At 40.8% G+C, this 17,373-nt stretch overlaps 2 protein-coding genes across 2 annotated transcripts in view; one reads left to right on the forward strand and one right to left on the reverse strand.

The window, feature by feature from the left end:
- TIMP4 (TIMP metallopeptidase inhibitor 4) overlaps positions 1 to 13,551 on the reverse strand; it is a 22,330-nt gene extending 8,779 nt beyond the window's left edge. The window contains exon 1 of the mRNA XM_010192701.1: positions 13,422 to 13,551. Within this exon, the coding sequence (XP_010191003.1) occupies positions 13,422 to 13,551 (130 nt within the window). The remainder of the gene's footprint in view (positions 1 to 13,421) is intronic.
- LOC104547124 (synapsin-2-like) overlaps positions 1 to 17,373 on the forward strand; it is a 115,885-nt gene that overhangs the window by 47,185 nt on the left and 51,327 nt on the right. The gene's annotated exons all lie outside the window — the stretch shown is intronic.

Consider the following 17,373-nt stretch of genomic DNA (forward strand, 5'->3'; position numbering starts at 1 on the left):
CTTAATGCCAACATTTGTAGGAGAATTAAAACTATTTTCCCCTTGTGTTTAATGTTGAAGCATTATTAATTTTTGTATTTTCATTAAATTCTGCTTGGTCGCATCTGAGGAGAACATTACAGATGGTCAATAACAGCTCCAAGGGTCTTCATGGAGTTACGTGAAGCTGAAAGTATAACACCTGGGGGTTTGTCATTAAGAGACTTTTCTTCTGGATGTGCAGAAAAAGGTGAAAACTATTTTGATGTTGTGTGTGTTTCATTCATTCGTTTGTTTAACAGAAAGCTTCCAGATGGCAAAGGAAGCCCAAATTGAGATTTATTTTTTTTGCTTTAATTATTATTATTATTTAAACAAGAAGGAAGTTTTCTTGTTACAGGGTGTCTACATCTTTAGGTATTTGAGGTTTACTTTTCTGTTCTCCTGAAACCAGATTCAAATGCACGCTGATCTTTTTGGGCCTTACAATCCTCCTTGGTTTTCTTTTTTCTGTGCTTTAATATTTATATTTTTTCAATCAGTGTCGTCTAGCTGTCTCCTAAAACCTCTTATTCATGTGGTTGCTTCTGTTTGCAACCACAAGCACTTCCTGACGTAGCATTCCTGGGCCCAGCCATCGCGCGCTCTCACTGCTGGTTCAGAGGGTGGTTAGGACTCCGGATTCCTCCTCGTCTGCACTTCTTTTCAAGAGCTGCTTTTGAGTCAGTGGCCTTGGCTTCTCCCCTCTTTGACTGAGAACAGCCCCTGGTTGTTTAGTGTAATCATAGCATTTTCACTGTCTGACAGTTATTGGTTCCGTATGAGGAATGTGCCTATATAAAATACGAACACATAGCCTTCGTATTCTAACTCCAGTAATTCAGTCTGCTTCAAATTCGTTCTACATTAAAAATACATCACGTTTTTCGAAAGATGTTTGCTCTAACATTTCAGTAGTAGGATGTAGCATTTCTGTGGAAGCTGAATTTTGTAACTCATGGCACTTTTAGAAAATTTTGACTTTTATCCCTGCTTCGAGCTGCAGGTTGTCTCAGGTAACTGAACAGATAGGAAGCTCCTGCTGTCACTGTCCCACAGGGGACAGTGCTCTGAGCAGTAAATCAGCCTGGCCAATACAATCACTGTCAGAAATGTGTTAGGAATAGTTTTATTCCTCCTTTCCTCACCAATAATAAACACCAGCTAACCATTTCTGCATCAACAAAAGGTAATTTTGAACTGAGTAAAGGACAGAACTCACTTGATATATCAAATATGTTTGTGTTTATACAGTTGGGAAAAGTGTTGGGTTTATACAATAGAAAGTGTTTATATACAGTAAGGATAGAAAGTTAGTTCTTAACCGCATCTTTCCCAAACTTGTGTGGTTTCTCTCTGAAGTCAGCCACAGTAATTATTTACCTGTAAGTAAACTGTACCATCACCCTGTGGATGAGAGATTTTTATGACCATTGGAAACTACTTCCACTAGGGGCTTTTTGTACAAGAGATTCAGTGCCAGTACATTGATTTTTCCCACACTGCAGTGACAGATGCAATGCAATATGACCGTCTTTTTCACAGGAGAGGAGACAAGAAGCACTGGAGCAGTGTGCCAAAGGCCCCATACAAGTCATAGATACAGATGGAATCAGGATAAAGTAAATCCCTCTGCCTGCTCCACTGACATGCATACATCCCGTAAAAGTACGATCTTTTTATAGTCTAAGTTATTTCTAAGGCATTATTAACAAAGGGAGAGCTGTTTAGTGAAGAATTGCTCTCATGGTACTCTCAAATTAGTATTATTAAAGAATGTATTCTTTACGATGCTATTTTGTATAGTATTACTGTACTTATACATATTTTAAGATGCTGTTATTTAGCGTTTTTCCATAACACATCGGTCACAGTACGATTGTTTGAAGATGGGCAACTTCACTTAACAAAAGCGATCAACTTTATTACTCCTTCAAAAAGGAAAACAAATTGGAGTTTACTCTCCAGGTGAACTTTATTACCCTAAGAACTAAGAAGTAAGGGAGAAGGTAAAAACTGATGAATAAATGATATCTTTTTTCCCCAGCATCTGTTAAAGATCAGTAACTGCATAACGATAAATAATTAATAAAATATTTAAGATATAACTGGATGTAAGGACAAGAAATCATAGTTGCTTATTGTGCATTCTTATTTTAAATATATAAGCCTAAAAATACATCTAAGTAAAAATAAAAATACTGCTAAGAATATAAAGTTGAGAGATGGACAGAAAGGGAGGCCGATATCTGGAGCTTTGAAAATCTCTTTTGTAATCTCTTTGGACTCTTAAAGACTCAAGGTTCATCCTGAACAAAGTTGTCAAGCGTGTTAAGATCACAGCACTGTGAAACACAAGCTACTATTGAACTGTTGTATTAATTAAGTCAGGTTTAGTTCAGTGTTTTTGTTTCTAGGGCGTGATTTCTATCAGAAGAAAAATATTTCACTGTCTTCTAAAATTAAGAAAATTTATAGATTATTGTCATGATGGATGCAGCAGTTTGAAATATTAACTGCACTGGAGTTTTCATTGTATCACTGGTAAACTATGCAGTATCTATGATCCATAAATGAGTATATTTTTGGTTAGGGATCTGCAGAGGAAGCCGTGTCACAGGCCTGTGCCAGCCACGCGTATTCCCAGTTTGCACTGGGATTTATCTCCTTTTCTGCACCTTTAAGCCCAGTTGCAAATTTTAGAAACCGTGCCTCAATCATTGACACTGCTGCAAAAATTGGCAGCTGCCTACACTGCAAATGAAGGTCTCTAGTTCTTCTCCATCCTTTCTGCCGGATGTTTTTGCTGCTTGGGAGAGGCTTGCCCTCATTAAGAAAGTAAGAGTAGTAAGTCCTGACATGTCCTGCTAGTTAGATCCCTTTTTAGGTTTGAGATCAGAACTAGAAGTAGCAACATCCTTCACTCAGGCATCTTGAGGAAGAACCTGTGTTTCAGTTGTAGCCCCCAGTTCACTTCAGACCACGTTTACAGGCTATGGCATTGCTACCTTAATAGAAATTTAATCTTCATCACTTTTAAACATCTTTGTCTCAAAAAAACAAAACCCCAGGAAAGTTTGTTTCATATCATATGAGTTTATAATCAGAATCAGCTTTGCTGCGAAAACCTTGTAATGAGACTTTAAAAACTATGTTGACAGGAGAAGAAATATGTAAGTTACTAAAAGGTTATGAACAAGGTTGTGATCATGACTCATGCAGCTCTTTTTACCTTGTATTTTTTCACCTCAGTTTAGCTCTTTCGTTTAGTTACTTAAAATAGGAGGAGTGATTTTTTGAGCAATTATTTCTACCTGTCTCTTTGCTGTCTGACACTTTGGTCAAGCTGTTGCCAGGTGCTGTTGCTCTTGTAGGGACAAGGAATAAGTGGCACGAGGAGAGGGACCTAGAGCAAAGTGTGGTGTTGTTATGGGGATAGGTTGAGGACTGCGTCCCAAATATTTATGGGAACAGACAGGAGAAAGCATCCAAATGTGCAAAAATAGAAAACAAAAGTGTTTTTCTAAAATCATGTATCAGAGTATTTAGTATGAAATAAAACAGATCTATGGACACATAATACGTATGTTTTGAAGATCCCTATATTCAAATGAACTTTTGTATATAAAAATATGTCCTTTCACCAAACTGAGAACATCCACATACACAATATGCAGCTGTTTCTACTCACCCTTCTGCTGTAAGATTACTTAAAGCTTCTGGCTATCAGTGCTTGTTTTCCTCTTTGGGGTGCAGTAGCTTAAACTTGCTCCAGAAATGTGTCCAATTTTTGGAGAATTCCACCCAGATTATGGGTCAAGGAGGAGTACCACAGTGACAACTGCAGGAGCCCTAACCACTGAGACCTTGAGTTTGTTCAGAACTTGATGTTTCGATTCAATAATCCTTCTTGTTCAAAAGCCTATATATAAACTGGTTTTTCTCAGAAGAGTTTAATGAAAGAGGTTAGCTCTTCTGGATTTTGCAAACATTTGTGAGACCCACAGCTATGTTATATATTCAAAGGAAGTAAATGCCACAACTACAGAAGTTGCAGTAATTCTTACTCGTTCTACTCTGTCCCTGCACTTGAGCAGTTCTGTTCTGCTCATGGACTGCTGAAATCATAGTTGGGCCATGGCAGTGGATCTGTGCGTCTTGGGTTTATACACACTTAGAAGACATTCAGAAGAATAAAGTCCAGGTGGTTTGTTTGAAGCTGAAAAGGCCCAGCAATCTAAAACAGTAAACCAGGAAGCTGCTGCAATGAATCTGGGCTTGCAGGCCATGTAGGGTTGCTCTGTGCAATGGCTTTTCCTGTTCCTGGGGTGGAATGCTTGTATGACTTCCAGGCGCATACCTTTTCCTCAGTTGTGAGATCTCGATTCTTTGATCTGATAGTGGGAAGGGGAATGGCTTCTTATGATACATCTATAAAACCGTATCTATACTTTTTTGTATTTATTATCTTTTCCTAACCCTCACTAAGAAATGGGTGTTATCTTCCTACTTAGTTGGGTATAACAAAACAGAAACTCATAGTAAATCCTCAGTTTACCTGGTGGTAGTTCTTACCGGTGCTAATACAACTTTATGCCGTCTTATAAAGATATGCCTGTCTCTTTTTAAGAACACAGACTTCTCATTTAAATGATCCATAAAAGGCTTTTTTAAATTTGTATGCCTTTATTTGTTTTGCGGTATCAAAAGGGAAACTTCTAGAATTGATGCATTAACTGATCAATGACCTAATACTGATGACTTTCATTTGGATATTGAGATAAACGACTTTGAAATAACTCGAGTCAGCAGCACGGTGTTGGTAGTAAGAAGAAATCTGGCAAACCTTTCCCGTGTCTGACGCTGTCACAGCTGTACAGGGCATGTGGGCCACGCCGTTGTTGCTTTTGATGCTTACAGAGGAAAGGAGACTGCCACTGTTCTTTTGCAGTCTTTATTTCCAAATTATTATGCAAGGTTTTAATTGTTCCAGGCTTTGAGAGAGAAAGAGAGAGGTGGTAGCTGCAGGATATCTGCTCAGATGCCAGAGCATCCTTATTCTCGTGGGAGTGCAAAACTAACATTAAACACCTCTACTTCCTTTTGTCTTTTGAGAACCAAGCAAGCTGCTATTGAATCATCTGTAAACAGCTGAAAAGGAACAAGTGTGTTTAGCGAACAGCTCATCTCTCAATTTATCTTCCAGCAAGACAGCTCAGCAAGCAGCAGGTTCATTTCCATGCTGTAAAGCAGCTCGGATGTTTGAAGCTGTTTTACTAGTTCAATTCTAGATATAAACAGAGCACAGCAGCAGCAAAACTGGCCAAATACTGAAAGAATCTGAAAAAAGATCTTTCCCTCTGTGTTTGCAGGATGGATTTCTTAACTGTTAAGTCTGCTTTGTTACTAGTCACTCTTCCTCCACAACTCCTAGACCCAAAGTAAAGGAATCTGTAATTCAAAAGACGTTTATGCTAGTTAGGGTGAAAAAACAATTTTATTTTGCCTTCTTTGTATTTTAGTTTTCTGACACTCCATCAATAAATGCATATAGCCATCTGTAAAATGCAACACAGTAAGTAACTGAACCACACTTTCTGAAATCACAGGAAAAACAGTGGAACTTAGGGGACCACTCGCTGGATAAGGAATTGGCTGGGTGGTCACACTCAATGTCCAAATGGAGACCAGTGATGAGTGGTGTTCCCCAGGGATCAGTACTGGGACCAGTGCTGTTCAACAACTGTCAGCAACATGGACAGTGGGATTGAGTGCACCCTCAGCAAGTTTATGATAACACCAAGCTGGGTGGTGCAGTTGACACCCTGGAGGGAAGGGATCCATCCAGAGGGACCTGGACAGGCTGGAGAGGTGGGCCCATGCCAACCTCATGGAGTTCAATAAGGCCAAGTGCAAGGTCCTGCACCTGGGTAGGGGCAATCCCAAGCACAAATCCAGGGTGAGTGGAGAATGGCTTGAAAGCAGTTCTGAGGAGAAGGACTTGGGGGGGTTGGTCAATGAAAAACTCAACATGAGCTGGCAATGGGCACTTGCAGCCCAGAAGACCAACCAAGTGTGGCCAGGAGGGCCAGCGAGGGGATTCTGCCCCTCTGCCCTGCTCTGGTGAGACCCCACCTGGATACTGCATCCAGTTCTAGGCCCTCAGTATAAGAAGGATGTGGAGCTGTTGGAGCGGGTCCAGAGGAGGCCATGAAGATGATCAGGGGCTGGAGCACCTCCCCTATGAGGATCTAATGAGAGACTTGAGGCTATTCAGCCTGGAGAAGAGAAGTCTCTGGGGGGACCTTATTGCAACCTTCCAGTACCTGAAGGGATCCTACAGGAAAGCTGGGGAGGGACTTTTTACAAGTGCAGGTAGTGATAGAATGAGGGGGAATGGTTTTAAACTGGAAGAGAGGAGATTTAGACTGGATATTAGGAAGAAATTCTTCCCTGTGAGGGTGGTGAGCACTGGCCCAGGTTGCCCAGGGAAGCTGTGGATGCCCCCTCCCTGGCAGTGCCCAAGGGCAGGTTGGATGGGGCTTTGGGCAACATGGGCTGGTGGAGGTGTCCCTGCCCATGGCAGGGGTTGGACTGGATGAGCTTTAAGGTCCCTTCCAACCCAAACCATTCTGTGATTTGGACACGAGTGTTTTGAGTCTGTAAACACAGAGCTTGTTGAGGACCATAACTGTAACAATAGCAGGCTTTTTCCTTTATTCTCTGGAAAGCAGTGTATGAAAGAGCATTGTCTACTCTTGGTGGTGCTTCCAGTTGCATGAGAAGGTAAGTGTGGTGAGATAAGTCATATCCCTCACTGAAAAATCACATCCTCATAGTAAAGTTTTACCATTTGGGCTAAGAGAACTTCACAGAGATTTCTGAAGGAGAAGTTTAAAGTAAACTTTAAGTCAGACCTAAATTCTCTTAACCCAATGCAAAGTAGAAAACAGGGAGAGAAAGATGGTGGGTAGACATATACATGGGTTGTACAGTGAAGGGAAAGGTCACAAATAGGTTTGAAGTGTTTAATATGTTAGTCAGTGTGAGTCCCACTACCCAGTTAACACAGCCACTGTGCAAATGTTTGAGTTACGCAAAACAGTGAAACACCTTTCTTTTCTAGATGATAAATGAGGATATTTCACCATTCATTGTTATTCGTGGTATTTTTATTCAGAAAAAAATACTGCATTCCAGAAATTCCCATGTATTCCCATGAATACTTCTGAACTCAGTCAAGCAGATACCAAAGATTATTTTATTGCCATTTCATACGGATCTGTATTGGCACTGTATTATTTTTCAGTGTAAATGCTTTGCAGAATTTGGTTACTCTCTTGTGTTTTATTTACACAAAACTCTGCTAGTTTGCATCCAAAATGCATTTCCATTTGAGGCTTTCAGAATGTAGGAGACCTATATTTACGCTCATTAGGACTCTCAGGTAGGTCAGGGTTTTGTGAATCTCTGTGGTTTTGGCTCAAGATGCAAAAATTCCTCGTGTTGAAGGCAAGAGTTGATCGGGTTTGGCTTCCTTGTTAAACCAGAAGATTATGCAATTTGGTTTTTTTTTAATTAGAAAAACACATTCAGTTTGAGAGTGAGGTTTTTAAACTCCAGATTTTATAAGCTTTCAAATAGAAGAGGTGAGTGTATTTTTAACAGATATGTGGTATTCTTTTAACTGAAATATCACCTAAAAAATAGCGTGATTTCCTAATGTTGCACAAGGTCAGTTTTATTTTCCTGCTCTGTTTTTACAGCTGCTACTCATGTTACCAGAAATATTTCTCTCCACTTCACAAGCCTCGAATACCACATCATTTGACTAGTAATCAACATCTGCCTAATTTCAGCTGAAGAATAACAGTCTCTTTATACTCTGAAGTCTGTAGAACAACATACATGATGTTATTGTAGATTTCCATTCATAGCTGCATGCCCCTTCCTCCGTGCGGAAGAAACTCCACATTACTGAAATACTTTTTAATGAGAAAGTGAGGGATTAAAGTCGGTAGATTAACAGGATTAAGAGTTTTGCAGTCTTTCAGGTCCTGTGTTTTATATTGTTTAATCTTTGTTTCTAAGCTTGCATTTTGTTTTCCGTGCAGTGCGTGTAGAGTGTTGGTTTTGAAATCATGGGGTTGAGTTTCTCAGCACTATAATGCATGCTTTTAGATAAAAGTAATGTGGTTCCTGCATTTTCTTATCCTGCATTTATAACATGCTCAGCAATGACTCAGTGTTACTGAGTTACTTTTAAATCAGGCAACAAGCATAATTCTTCTGAGACTTCATTTTACTACACAATACTCAGCTCTGTTTTGGTTATTTTTCACTACAGCTAAATCGTTTTTCTGACAGGAGTGTTGTGCTTAGTGCATTTAGCTCTTTTAAATTCTGTCCTGTTGTTCACTTTCATGATGCCACCTCATTTTACAGCTTCAACTTTTAAGCTGTTGGGAACACTGCCATGAAAAGGTTCAGCAAGCAAAGGAAAGGAGAGTGACTGCATTTTTCCAGACTGAGCCCCATCTTCATGTTTAAGTGGCAGGGTTCTCAAGAGCAGTAATTACAGAAATTGGAAATGATTGCTTAGAGTTGCATGACATTGGCAATGCAAATCAAGTCTTGACTTCAGAACTGAAAAGTAAGTTCCGAAGCTCACTGGGCATGGAGGTGTGAAGTCGAGTTCTCCAAATGTTTGCTTCTGTCTCAAAACCTTGAGTAGATGTAGGGCTATTGGTAGATCTTACTCAGTTATTGCTTCCTACTCCCAGACAGAAAATTCAGTCTTTATCCTAGGAAGCTGTTTCCCTAAGGTTGTGTTAAATGTTAGCTGCAAGGGGAAGGAGTCAGGCTGCTGTTCCTCAGCAGTGCACTGCACATGGGGGCTGAGGTGCTCCACTCTACAGTGAGCGAGGACCGGCACAAGTATGTTCAGTGGTCAGCAGGCATTAACAGCACCGCATCCCTGCACGCAGTGCAGGGGTTTTGTTCTGTTCAAATGTGTTAAGGGTAAAGTGTCTATTTATCAGTAATTTTTGTTAATGAACTTAATATTAGCCATCTAACAAGTGGCTATTGGGAAGGATATGACTGTCCATGACTCCTGCATGCCAGTGTTGTTTTCTGAAGCCCTGTGTGACTCTACTGATCACAGGACTGGAATTCAGCTTTTCTCAACCAGTTGCTGAGGATGTGAGGGTAAGAGAATTACCTCATCTTCAGCACTGCTGCATTAAACCTACCAGATATTAGTAACAGTACCTTTGAGATTAGTATAATTTCTAGCTGGTTTTTAGATGGGTCATTGGTTCATATAATTAGGGTTCCAAAAATGGTTTTTTCTGGAAGCGTGCTCTTTCAATGGCACAAATACGCTCACAACTTCTTTTTTGTAATAATTCTTGCAAGAAACACGCTCAGGTGCTGTGCTTTGCCTGCTGTTTGAGAGAGAACTACAGCCACAGAAGTCCAGTATGTTACTTCTGTGCTCCAATCCACAACTCTGCGAGTAGAAACTCAGCTTTCGTTTCTTTGTGGGACCCCTGAGAAATGGTAGGTGCATAATCCTTTCCAGGCAGTGGGAAGTTACTCTAGGAAGGTGCCTGTGCATTGTGGTCTGATGGCCATGCTAGGGGAAAGATGCTGTGATGAGGCTGTAAGATCTGCCCCTGCTTGGCAGGACGATGACACAAATGCAGCTCGTGTGCCCACAGCCTTCTACAGAGAGGGCGTCTCGCCCATTCCCACAAGCAGCCGCTTCCAGTCGGCGGGATGTTTTTTGGGACTGTTGGAAACCCTTACAGAAGTCTAAGGGCCATTGCATCCCTGGGGTTAATGGTCTTTCGTTATGCGTTGAGGCTGTTATTGTTTGTGTGAACACTGTGCTCCCAGACACGTGCCAGTTCTTTACGTAGCTGCTTGGTTTTGTGTCAAGACCCCGCAGAAGGTGCTTTTCAACCGAAACACACAGGTAATCTGTATCTGCATATGGTGAGCGTGTGTAATGTAATATAGTAAGAAAAAAATACGGAGTCTGCTTTAATTTCACTGTTCACCTTTTCTCCCCTAACTTGGAAGAAGTACTGTCTACATTTCTAATACATTTTCCAATGCTGATTTTTCCCATCAGGCAGAGTTACTTCCCACTCTAATAATGTATAAATTAATCCATGCAAGTACAAAACTAGGTATTATATTGCAGGAAGGTTAAATCTTGGGACACTGAGCCATGAGAGTTTTAATATGAAATTAAGTAATAAAGAAATATCATATTGTAATTTTATCCCAGAGGAGCTGACTTTGAAAGCTTAATTCTGGTGGATTTAAATAAAATTTTTACCGTTATTTTTAAATGTGATTTAAATGTAATATATCACGTGGCACATCTTTACAATGCCTGATCTCCGTGATCTTATGAGATTTTAACAGGCAGAAAATGCTGCTGAGCTCCAGCTGTAAAGCTGCCATCGTATTTTGAAATGTGCCGCTCTTCTCCAGAGCTATAGGACTTCTCTCTGAAGCTGTATCATGTATTTATTTGTATTCAGGATCTGTTAGTCACTTCTGTTGGGGTGTGGTGCCCAATATCCAGTTGAAATGTAATTTTTGATGCATGTTTAAGAAAAAAACAACCACCATGAGACAGTTTAAATCAGAAAGAATCCATCCAAATTTAAAGGTGGGGTTCTGATGTTAAATAGCTAAGAAATGCGAAGAACTTACATATTTGTCCTATTGCCCAAAAAATAACCTTGCTTATACCTAAGAGGGGTAAACTCAGCGTGAATTAAAAGTGACAGACTTCAGGAAGGAATTGGTCCTCTCCATGCATGCTCCCATCTCTATTTCCAGTCCTCTGGAGCAGTGTAGGTGTTTGCTGGGGTCTGAAGGACCTCAGCACATTTTGGGATGGCTTCAGCACCATTTAGAACACCACCGAAGGAATGTATTTCCTTTTTTTGTAGAAGGTGTGTATGGTGCTTGGCACTTCCTATAAATGAGGATTTACCTCTCTCTGAAGTGAAATTTAAAACTACTGAGGAGCTCATGAAAACTGCTCTCATTTGTCCAAAATCCCACCCTCTTAAGGCTAAGAAGATGAACCAACCCATGGTTGGGCTGATGGCAGGGCTGGCATGGCCCTGGTGATTTCCTGGCAGAATTTGCTGCCTGTCCTGGCTGTTCTTCCTGCTCTGTGCAGCCTCGTAACACCCACAGGGCTCCCAGTTGCTCCCCAGTTTGGTTTTAGCCAGCACCTTGCAGGCCCAGAAGCACGCTCAACCTCCAGCTCTGCCACGAGTCTGCTGCTCCTGTCCTTCCTCAGGTTGTGCGAGGGGTTTTGGAAGAGAGCAAAGCCACAAGAGCCTCCTGGCAGTAGAGGACCAAGTGTCAACAGCAGTCATCACGTCAACAAAAGTCAAGTGAAAAGACCTTGTCCCAGATTTAATGAATTTATCTGCTTGGGTTTTTTCCTGGGTATCTCATAGGTATGCTACGGTTTCTGAGCCACTTCACGTGTTCTGTTAGTGGCTCAAGGTAATGTCTGTTGATTCAACCCCCTCCATCTCCATTTTCACTCCACGCAAATCACAAGTGATCCTATAGGAAATGTCAAATGTTGCAGCTCTATAGTGGAACAGAAATAATGGGGTGACTTAAGCACAGGTAATGATTGGCAGCTCTCTGGACAAGACTGAGACTGTCTCAGTTTTTACTTTACTGCAGAATTCAGAGGCATGGCATGGTTTCCTTTTTTTTTTTTCATAAGACGTGCAAGGGTTTTATTCTGCAAGGAAATGCTTGAATGTGTTTGTGGGTACAGAGATGGCTGAGCTTAAAAATAACAGAAAAAGATTGAACAGTCTCAGCAAATAGCTGGATTAGCATTCAGCTCCCATAGATTTTGGTAGCTGAAGAGCTGTCCCTTTCTTTGTTTATCAATATTTTAGAAGTGTGAAAAGGTAGCCGAGATGTACAGTTTACTTAAATAGGAATATTTCTAGAAGTGAGACCTTGAGCATCAAATCCAAACATAAAGTGGATTTATTCTACAGTTTTCAGTATTTAAATGTAAAGAGTAGCTTGTAGCTACCATTTGTAAAATGTATCTAAGAGTGGAATAAATCTTATCACATATCATAAGAATGGCCAGAATTGCTTCCCTAAGGAAGATGGCTCATAATGAGTATTGTGAGTTTCCTCTATACTGTGAAATTGTTTCTTTAGAAAAATCTCTACATTAAATCTGTTGAAAAACTGTCACTTTCTTATGTAAAAGAATGCAGCAGCCTAATACAGCTAAATGTGTGACTAGTACAGCTAATGGATACATCTACAGCTAAGCTCCTGGTAGCACAACTTGTGTTTTCTTTCCCACCTCAAACAACCCCAAGTTTGTAATGTCTGGTGTAGGTAACTTCATGAAAAAGATTGCTTAACACGAGCAGATTAAAAAGCAATTTAACTGATGGCCACAAACAGAGCTTAGAGTTTGTCATGGCTACAAAGATTTTCTGTCAGGGTATAAAAGCAATTAATCAGTATGCAGAAGGTATTGCCTGCCCCATAGAGATGCTAATTTTGTGACACTTTGGAAACTCATGTTCTACATTTACTGTTCACACTAGATGGAAGCTAACCAGCCTTAGCTTGAGCTAATGAAATCAAAAGACTGCAAAAGCTCACTTTTTCTTATCCCCATGCAGTCTAATTTTGAGATCTTTAGTTTCTTTCTAGAAGTTGTTTGACAACCGCAGTGCTGACTGAATATCCTGCAATACAGTCGTCCTCAAGACTGGAAAGTTGTATTTATACAGAGCTGCTGTAGCCATCTACAGAAAATAAAGGGCCTATCAGTTCCCTACTCATTTTTGGAAAATTATAAAAAAAACCCAACCAACCCACAACCGATTATAGAAATTGTAGTATAACAGAACAAAGATCAAGTGTTTCAACATGTTTTCACTGGGGACTTTTATTTTGTGGGGTTTTGTTGTTTGTTTTTTTCCCCAAAAATCCTATTAAAAAAAATCTCTATGCATAGTTTACAGGTAGCAGACGTAATTAAATAGAATATTCAATTACAGATATGTTAACAGTAGCCATTTGAAAGTTCAGGTATTCTTCCATGCTTACTCTAAGTTAGGACCTAATACAGAAGCAGCTGTTCCTATCTTTTTTAAAAAGGCACTAAATAACACAGCAATTCCAACAGTCTGTAACCACAAAATGTCTCAAAAGGCAGAAAACCAGAAAAGCTGCTCTCATTTCACTTTTTCCATAGCCCTCTCTTTCAAAGGGATCTCTGCAGTGGTTTGAAAACCCCTGGGGAGCCTCGGGCACCTGGTTAACACTCGGCACCAGCAGCGCCCTCCCGTCGCCGTTGGACTCACCTAGGGCCGCGTCGCAGATGAGCTGCTGGGGGTGCGCGGGGGCACAGCTGCACGCCTCGGCCGCCTCCTCCCGCCGGTGGCTCAGGAGCAGCAGCACGGGGAACAAGAAGGTATTCAGAGCAGGAAGCATCTTGCCTTCAGCGCAGCCTGTTCGGGCAGCCAAGAGAAAATGCTTCCTTCCCGGCGGTTTCCGAGCTCAACTTCCGAAGAGCTCGCTGATTTCTGCCGCGGGCAGCTCAGCTTCAGCAGCCTGGGGTGATTCGGAAAAGCCCTCTAATGCTCGCTCCGAGCACACGCGTATTTGAACCAACTTCTCCTTCCCCTGACATGGGACCCTCTTATTTATGGCCCCGACACCAACTCCTAACTCCGCCTTCCTTTAAGGCAAAAGCGCAGCATTGGTGACAGTGACTGTGCCGGCGGAGAGGTTACCTCGGTAAGCGTTGCAGCGTTGCTGTTATGAGTCAGTAGAACTATTAATAATCAAAAGCCTGCACAAAAAACATCGCTTACAAGTCTCTGATGCTGTTTTTTATGATCTCCGGCAAAAGAAAGGTTTGCTCTTTTTCTAGTTTCCTTCCAGTTTGAATTTAAAACCCCGTTCTGCTACCTTCTCCCTTTCGGTCGTGTGAACAAAGCTGGCCTTTTTTGAAGCTCTGCGTTCATTTGCAGTCCCTGATCTTCCCCTGCGCTTCTGAGCGTTTTCCCGAGCTGCCGTCCCTGTTTGCAGGCTGGACACAACTTCAGGCAGGAAAAGGCAACGTTTCAATGCTCTGCCTGTGAGCTTCCAACAATTGGCGGATACAAGGAATAATTAATGAAAAATAAAAGCTGCTAAAAAAGGCATTTTTTAGTATTTCATCACAGATTTAATCTAAAATAACAAGGGAAAATAGACCAATGGTGGATGTTGGAGGCACGGCTCTTTCTCTGCATGCCTTATTAATGTAAGCCCCCATCACCACAGATTTGCATCTGCATTTTCTGGCTCACGTTATGCAGGGAACACAGACAGAAATACAAGAGTTTGGAAATCTTTTTCAACTTCAGCTCTGTTGTTGCTGGAGCAATCTGGCTGCATGTAACATACACACAGCCTTTTTTTATTAAGAAGTTGTTTGAAGAGGGAGCACCAGAAGGTTTGATTAGAGAGTAATAAAATAAATCTAGTGATTGCCATGCAGGACACAACTGCTTAAAGGATTGCATATTCTGTCGCTTCACAGTGACATTTAGGAAATGACAGCTCATTAACATAATTAGAACCATTTAGTTGCCGAAATTTATTTTCTTGAGGTGTTAGGTGTACACAAATTAGTTTGTTTTATTTATAAAGATGTGTACATGTTGCACAGCACCAGGTTGATTTTATTTTTAAGCAGTAATTATTTGTGCTGATTCTTCTTTTTTTTTTTCCTCCCATCCTTCACCCCCCAAAAAACTCCATCTGTAAAAAAACCCAATAGGGAGGGTGGGTAGCAACAGGACAAGGGGGAATGGTTTTAAACTGGAAGAGGGGAGATTTAGACTGGATATTAGAAAGAAATTCTTCCCTGTGAGGGTGGTGAGCACTGGCCCAGGTTGCCCAGGGAAGCTGTGGATGCCCCCTCCCTGGCAGTGCCCAAGGCCAGGTTGGATGGGGCTGTGAGCAGCCTGGGCTGGTGGAGGTGTCCCTACCCATAGGGGGTTGGACTGGGGGGGCTTTAAGGTCCCTTCCAACCCAAACCATTCTATGAGTCTATGAAATATTCAGAATTATTAGAATTTGGTCTCATTTTCAGATTTTAGATCCGCATCAAAACTGAGCTAGCAATGTTGTTGTACACTGTATCCTGATTTAGTTCAAACAGCCATACTTTGATTTTTACTTTTTCAGTCTGAAGTTTTGGCTTCAAATCATAAGGTTGGATCCAAGTCCAGGACTAACACCTGAAAATAATTTAGACCTGTTAACATCTCTGTTCTTACCTGGAGGAAACTTGCTTTTTTCAGGAAGCTTTTCATGTGAGTGAAAAGATAAAGATGTGAGGCTGAAACCTTACACAGGAAGTTCAAGCTACAAGAAGGCCACAAAAAAACCCCCAACAAAATCAAAAAGCACAACAACAACAAAAAAACCACCAAAACCCCAATTAAACCAGAGCCAAGCAGGTATTTTAACAGCCTCTGTGTAGGACTGTTGATTTTCAGGTCTCACTTAGGGCAGTAGGACTGGAAAGAGATGAAGGGATTTATTGAGAGCCATTGGTGGCTTTCCAAACAACATCACATGGCCACTGCTATAGATGATCTAAATAGTCCAATTTGATTACCATTTTGGTAAAATTCTAGTAATAAAGAAATACACTGGACATATATATAGTGTATACTGGTCTTCCCTAGCATGGAGCATGCAGGTCTACCTATTCGATGGTTAACTAAGGCACGTTTTGCCTAAGATTGTCCAGAATAGCACATCAAACTGCTATACTCTGCATGTCTTAAAGACCTTTGTATCTAGAGCAATCAAACTAATGGTGCAATCACACTAAAAATATTATGCTCATAACAAAATTTAAAAATATTTTTGTGAAAAGTTAAAAATTAATTCACAACTGTCTTGTAGACGTAGTTGAGAATTAAATATATTCAACTGAATGTTTGGAAGCGTAAACTAAAAACTAAATCTAATGTGGTAATTGTACAAATGCCATAGAAGCACATTTTAATGATGATCTTCCACAGCATTGCCTGCAGCTACCCTTGAAATAATTTTCAAGTCTTTCAGATGGCTATCTGTATATGGAATATTTAAATCGCTTAGAGAAACACGGCCACAAGAGAGTTTCTTACTCAAGAAATCCATTCCCCATAGGTGTCTCTAGACCCAGTCAGTGTTGGGAGGCATGGGTTGGGACTTGCTGTACGCAACAAGGCCTTTCAGTGGTGATGTGGATTTCAGTGAGACTCGTGGCTAGAGGGCTTCTCAACCCTAACGGGGCACTCTGCTCACCACAGGAGCAGGAGCAGCAGATCTGCACGCCGGTCAGTCCTGGGGTCTGTGGCCTTACTCAAAGCCAGGACTTGAACCTGGCTGTTCTGGTCCTGCGCCAGTCCAGCTCCTGAGCAGGTCTCTGGTGGGTGCAGCTCTCCTTTCTTCATGACAACATTGATAAAAGGCCAACAATTTTTAAAACCTCAGCAGAACTCTTATTTTCTTATTCTGTAATGGTAAGTTTTGTCAAATTACTATCAGAGTTTAGTCAAAGGCATAGTTACATAGTTACAGCATTTTTACTCTGTTATCAGAGGAGCCAAGTATTACCTGTGGCTTCTACTGATACCAGTACAGTGATTGAGTACCTGTTACCTCTGAATAGTATTAGCAAGCATTAGGTCTTTGTGTGAAACTGCATTGTTGTTTTTTATATTGCATATTGTTGGTATTTTTCATTGTATTAGGAAAATTACTCTTAGAGACTTCAAAAGAAACTCTTAAGCTCAGCACCCATTCTATATTACTGCTAGATCTTGACCTTGTAAAATACAAAGATGGTTCCCAAAAGACATAGATATACTCCTTGACTACCTTCTAAGCAAAATAATCTTGTATGTTAAATAACAGTAGAGAAATTATAGCCAACATTTTATAAATGTAAGCAGACTGAAGCAAAAGAAACACTTGGTCTTTTTTACTATTGGTATAAAAGGACTAACGGTACAGGGCTTCTCTCACTCCCCTGTATGTTGTGGTGCCAGTTTTCCTTTTGTTTGATAGGTAAGCCATGATACTATAGCAAATGATGCCATAATACTCATCAAACTAGTGCCTGCTCTTTGGTTATATTCTGATACAGTGAACGCTTGCTCATAAGAAACAGAAAAGGGCATTTATCACTGATTCCTTCAATTCATTATTGACACAGTAGGAAAAACACGTGGCACTTTCTCCTTTCTGTCTAGCTAAGCAAGT

Source organism: Mesitornis unicolor, unplaced genomic scaffold, assembly GCF_000695765.1.
Source record: "Mesitornis unicolor isolate BGI_N332 unplaced genomic scaffold, ASM69576v1 scaffold179, whole genome shotgun sequence".
In the NCBI taxonomy this organism is placed as follows: domain Eukaryota; kingdom Metazoa; phylum Chordata; class Aves; order Mesitornithiformes; family Mesitornithidae; genus Mesitornis; species Mesitornis unicolor.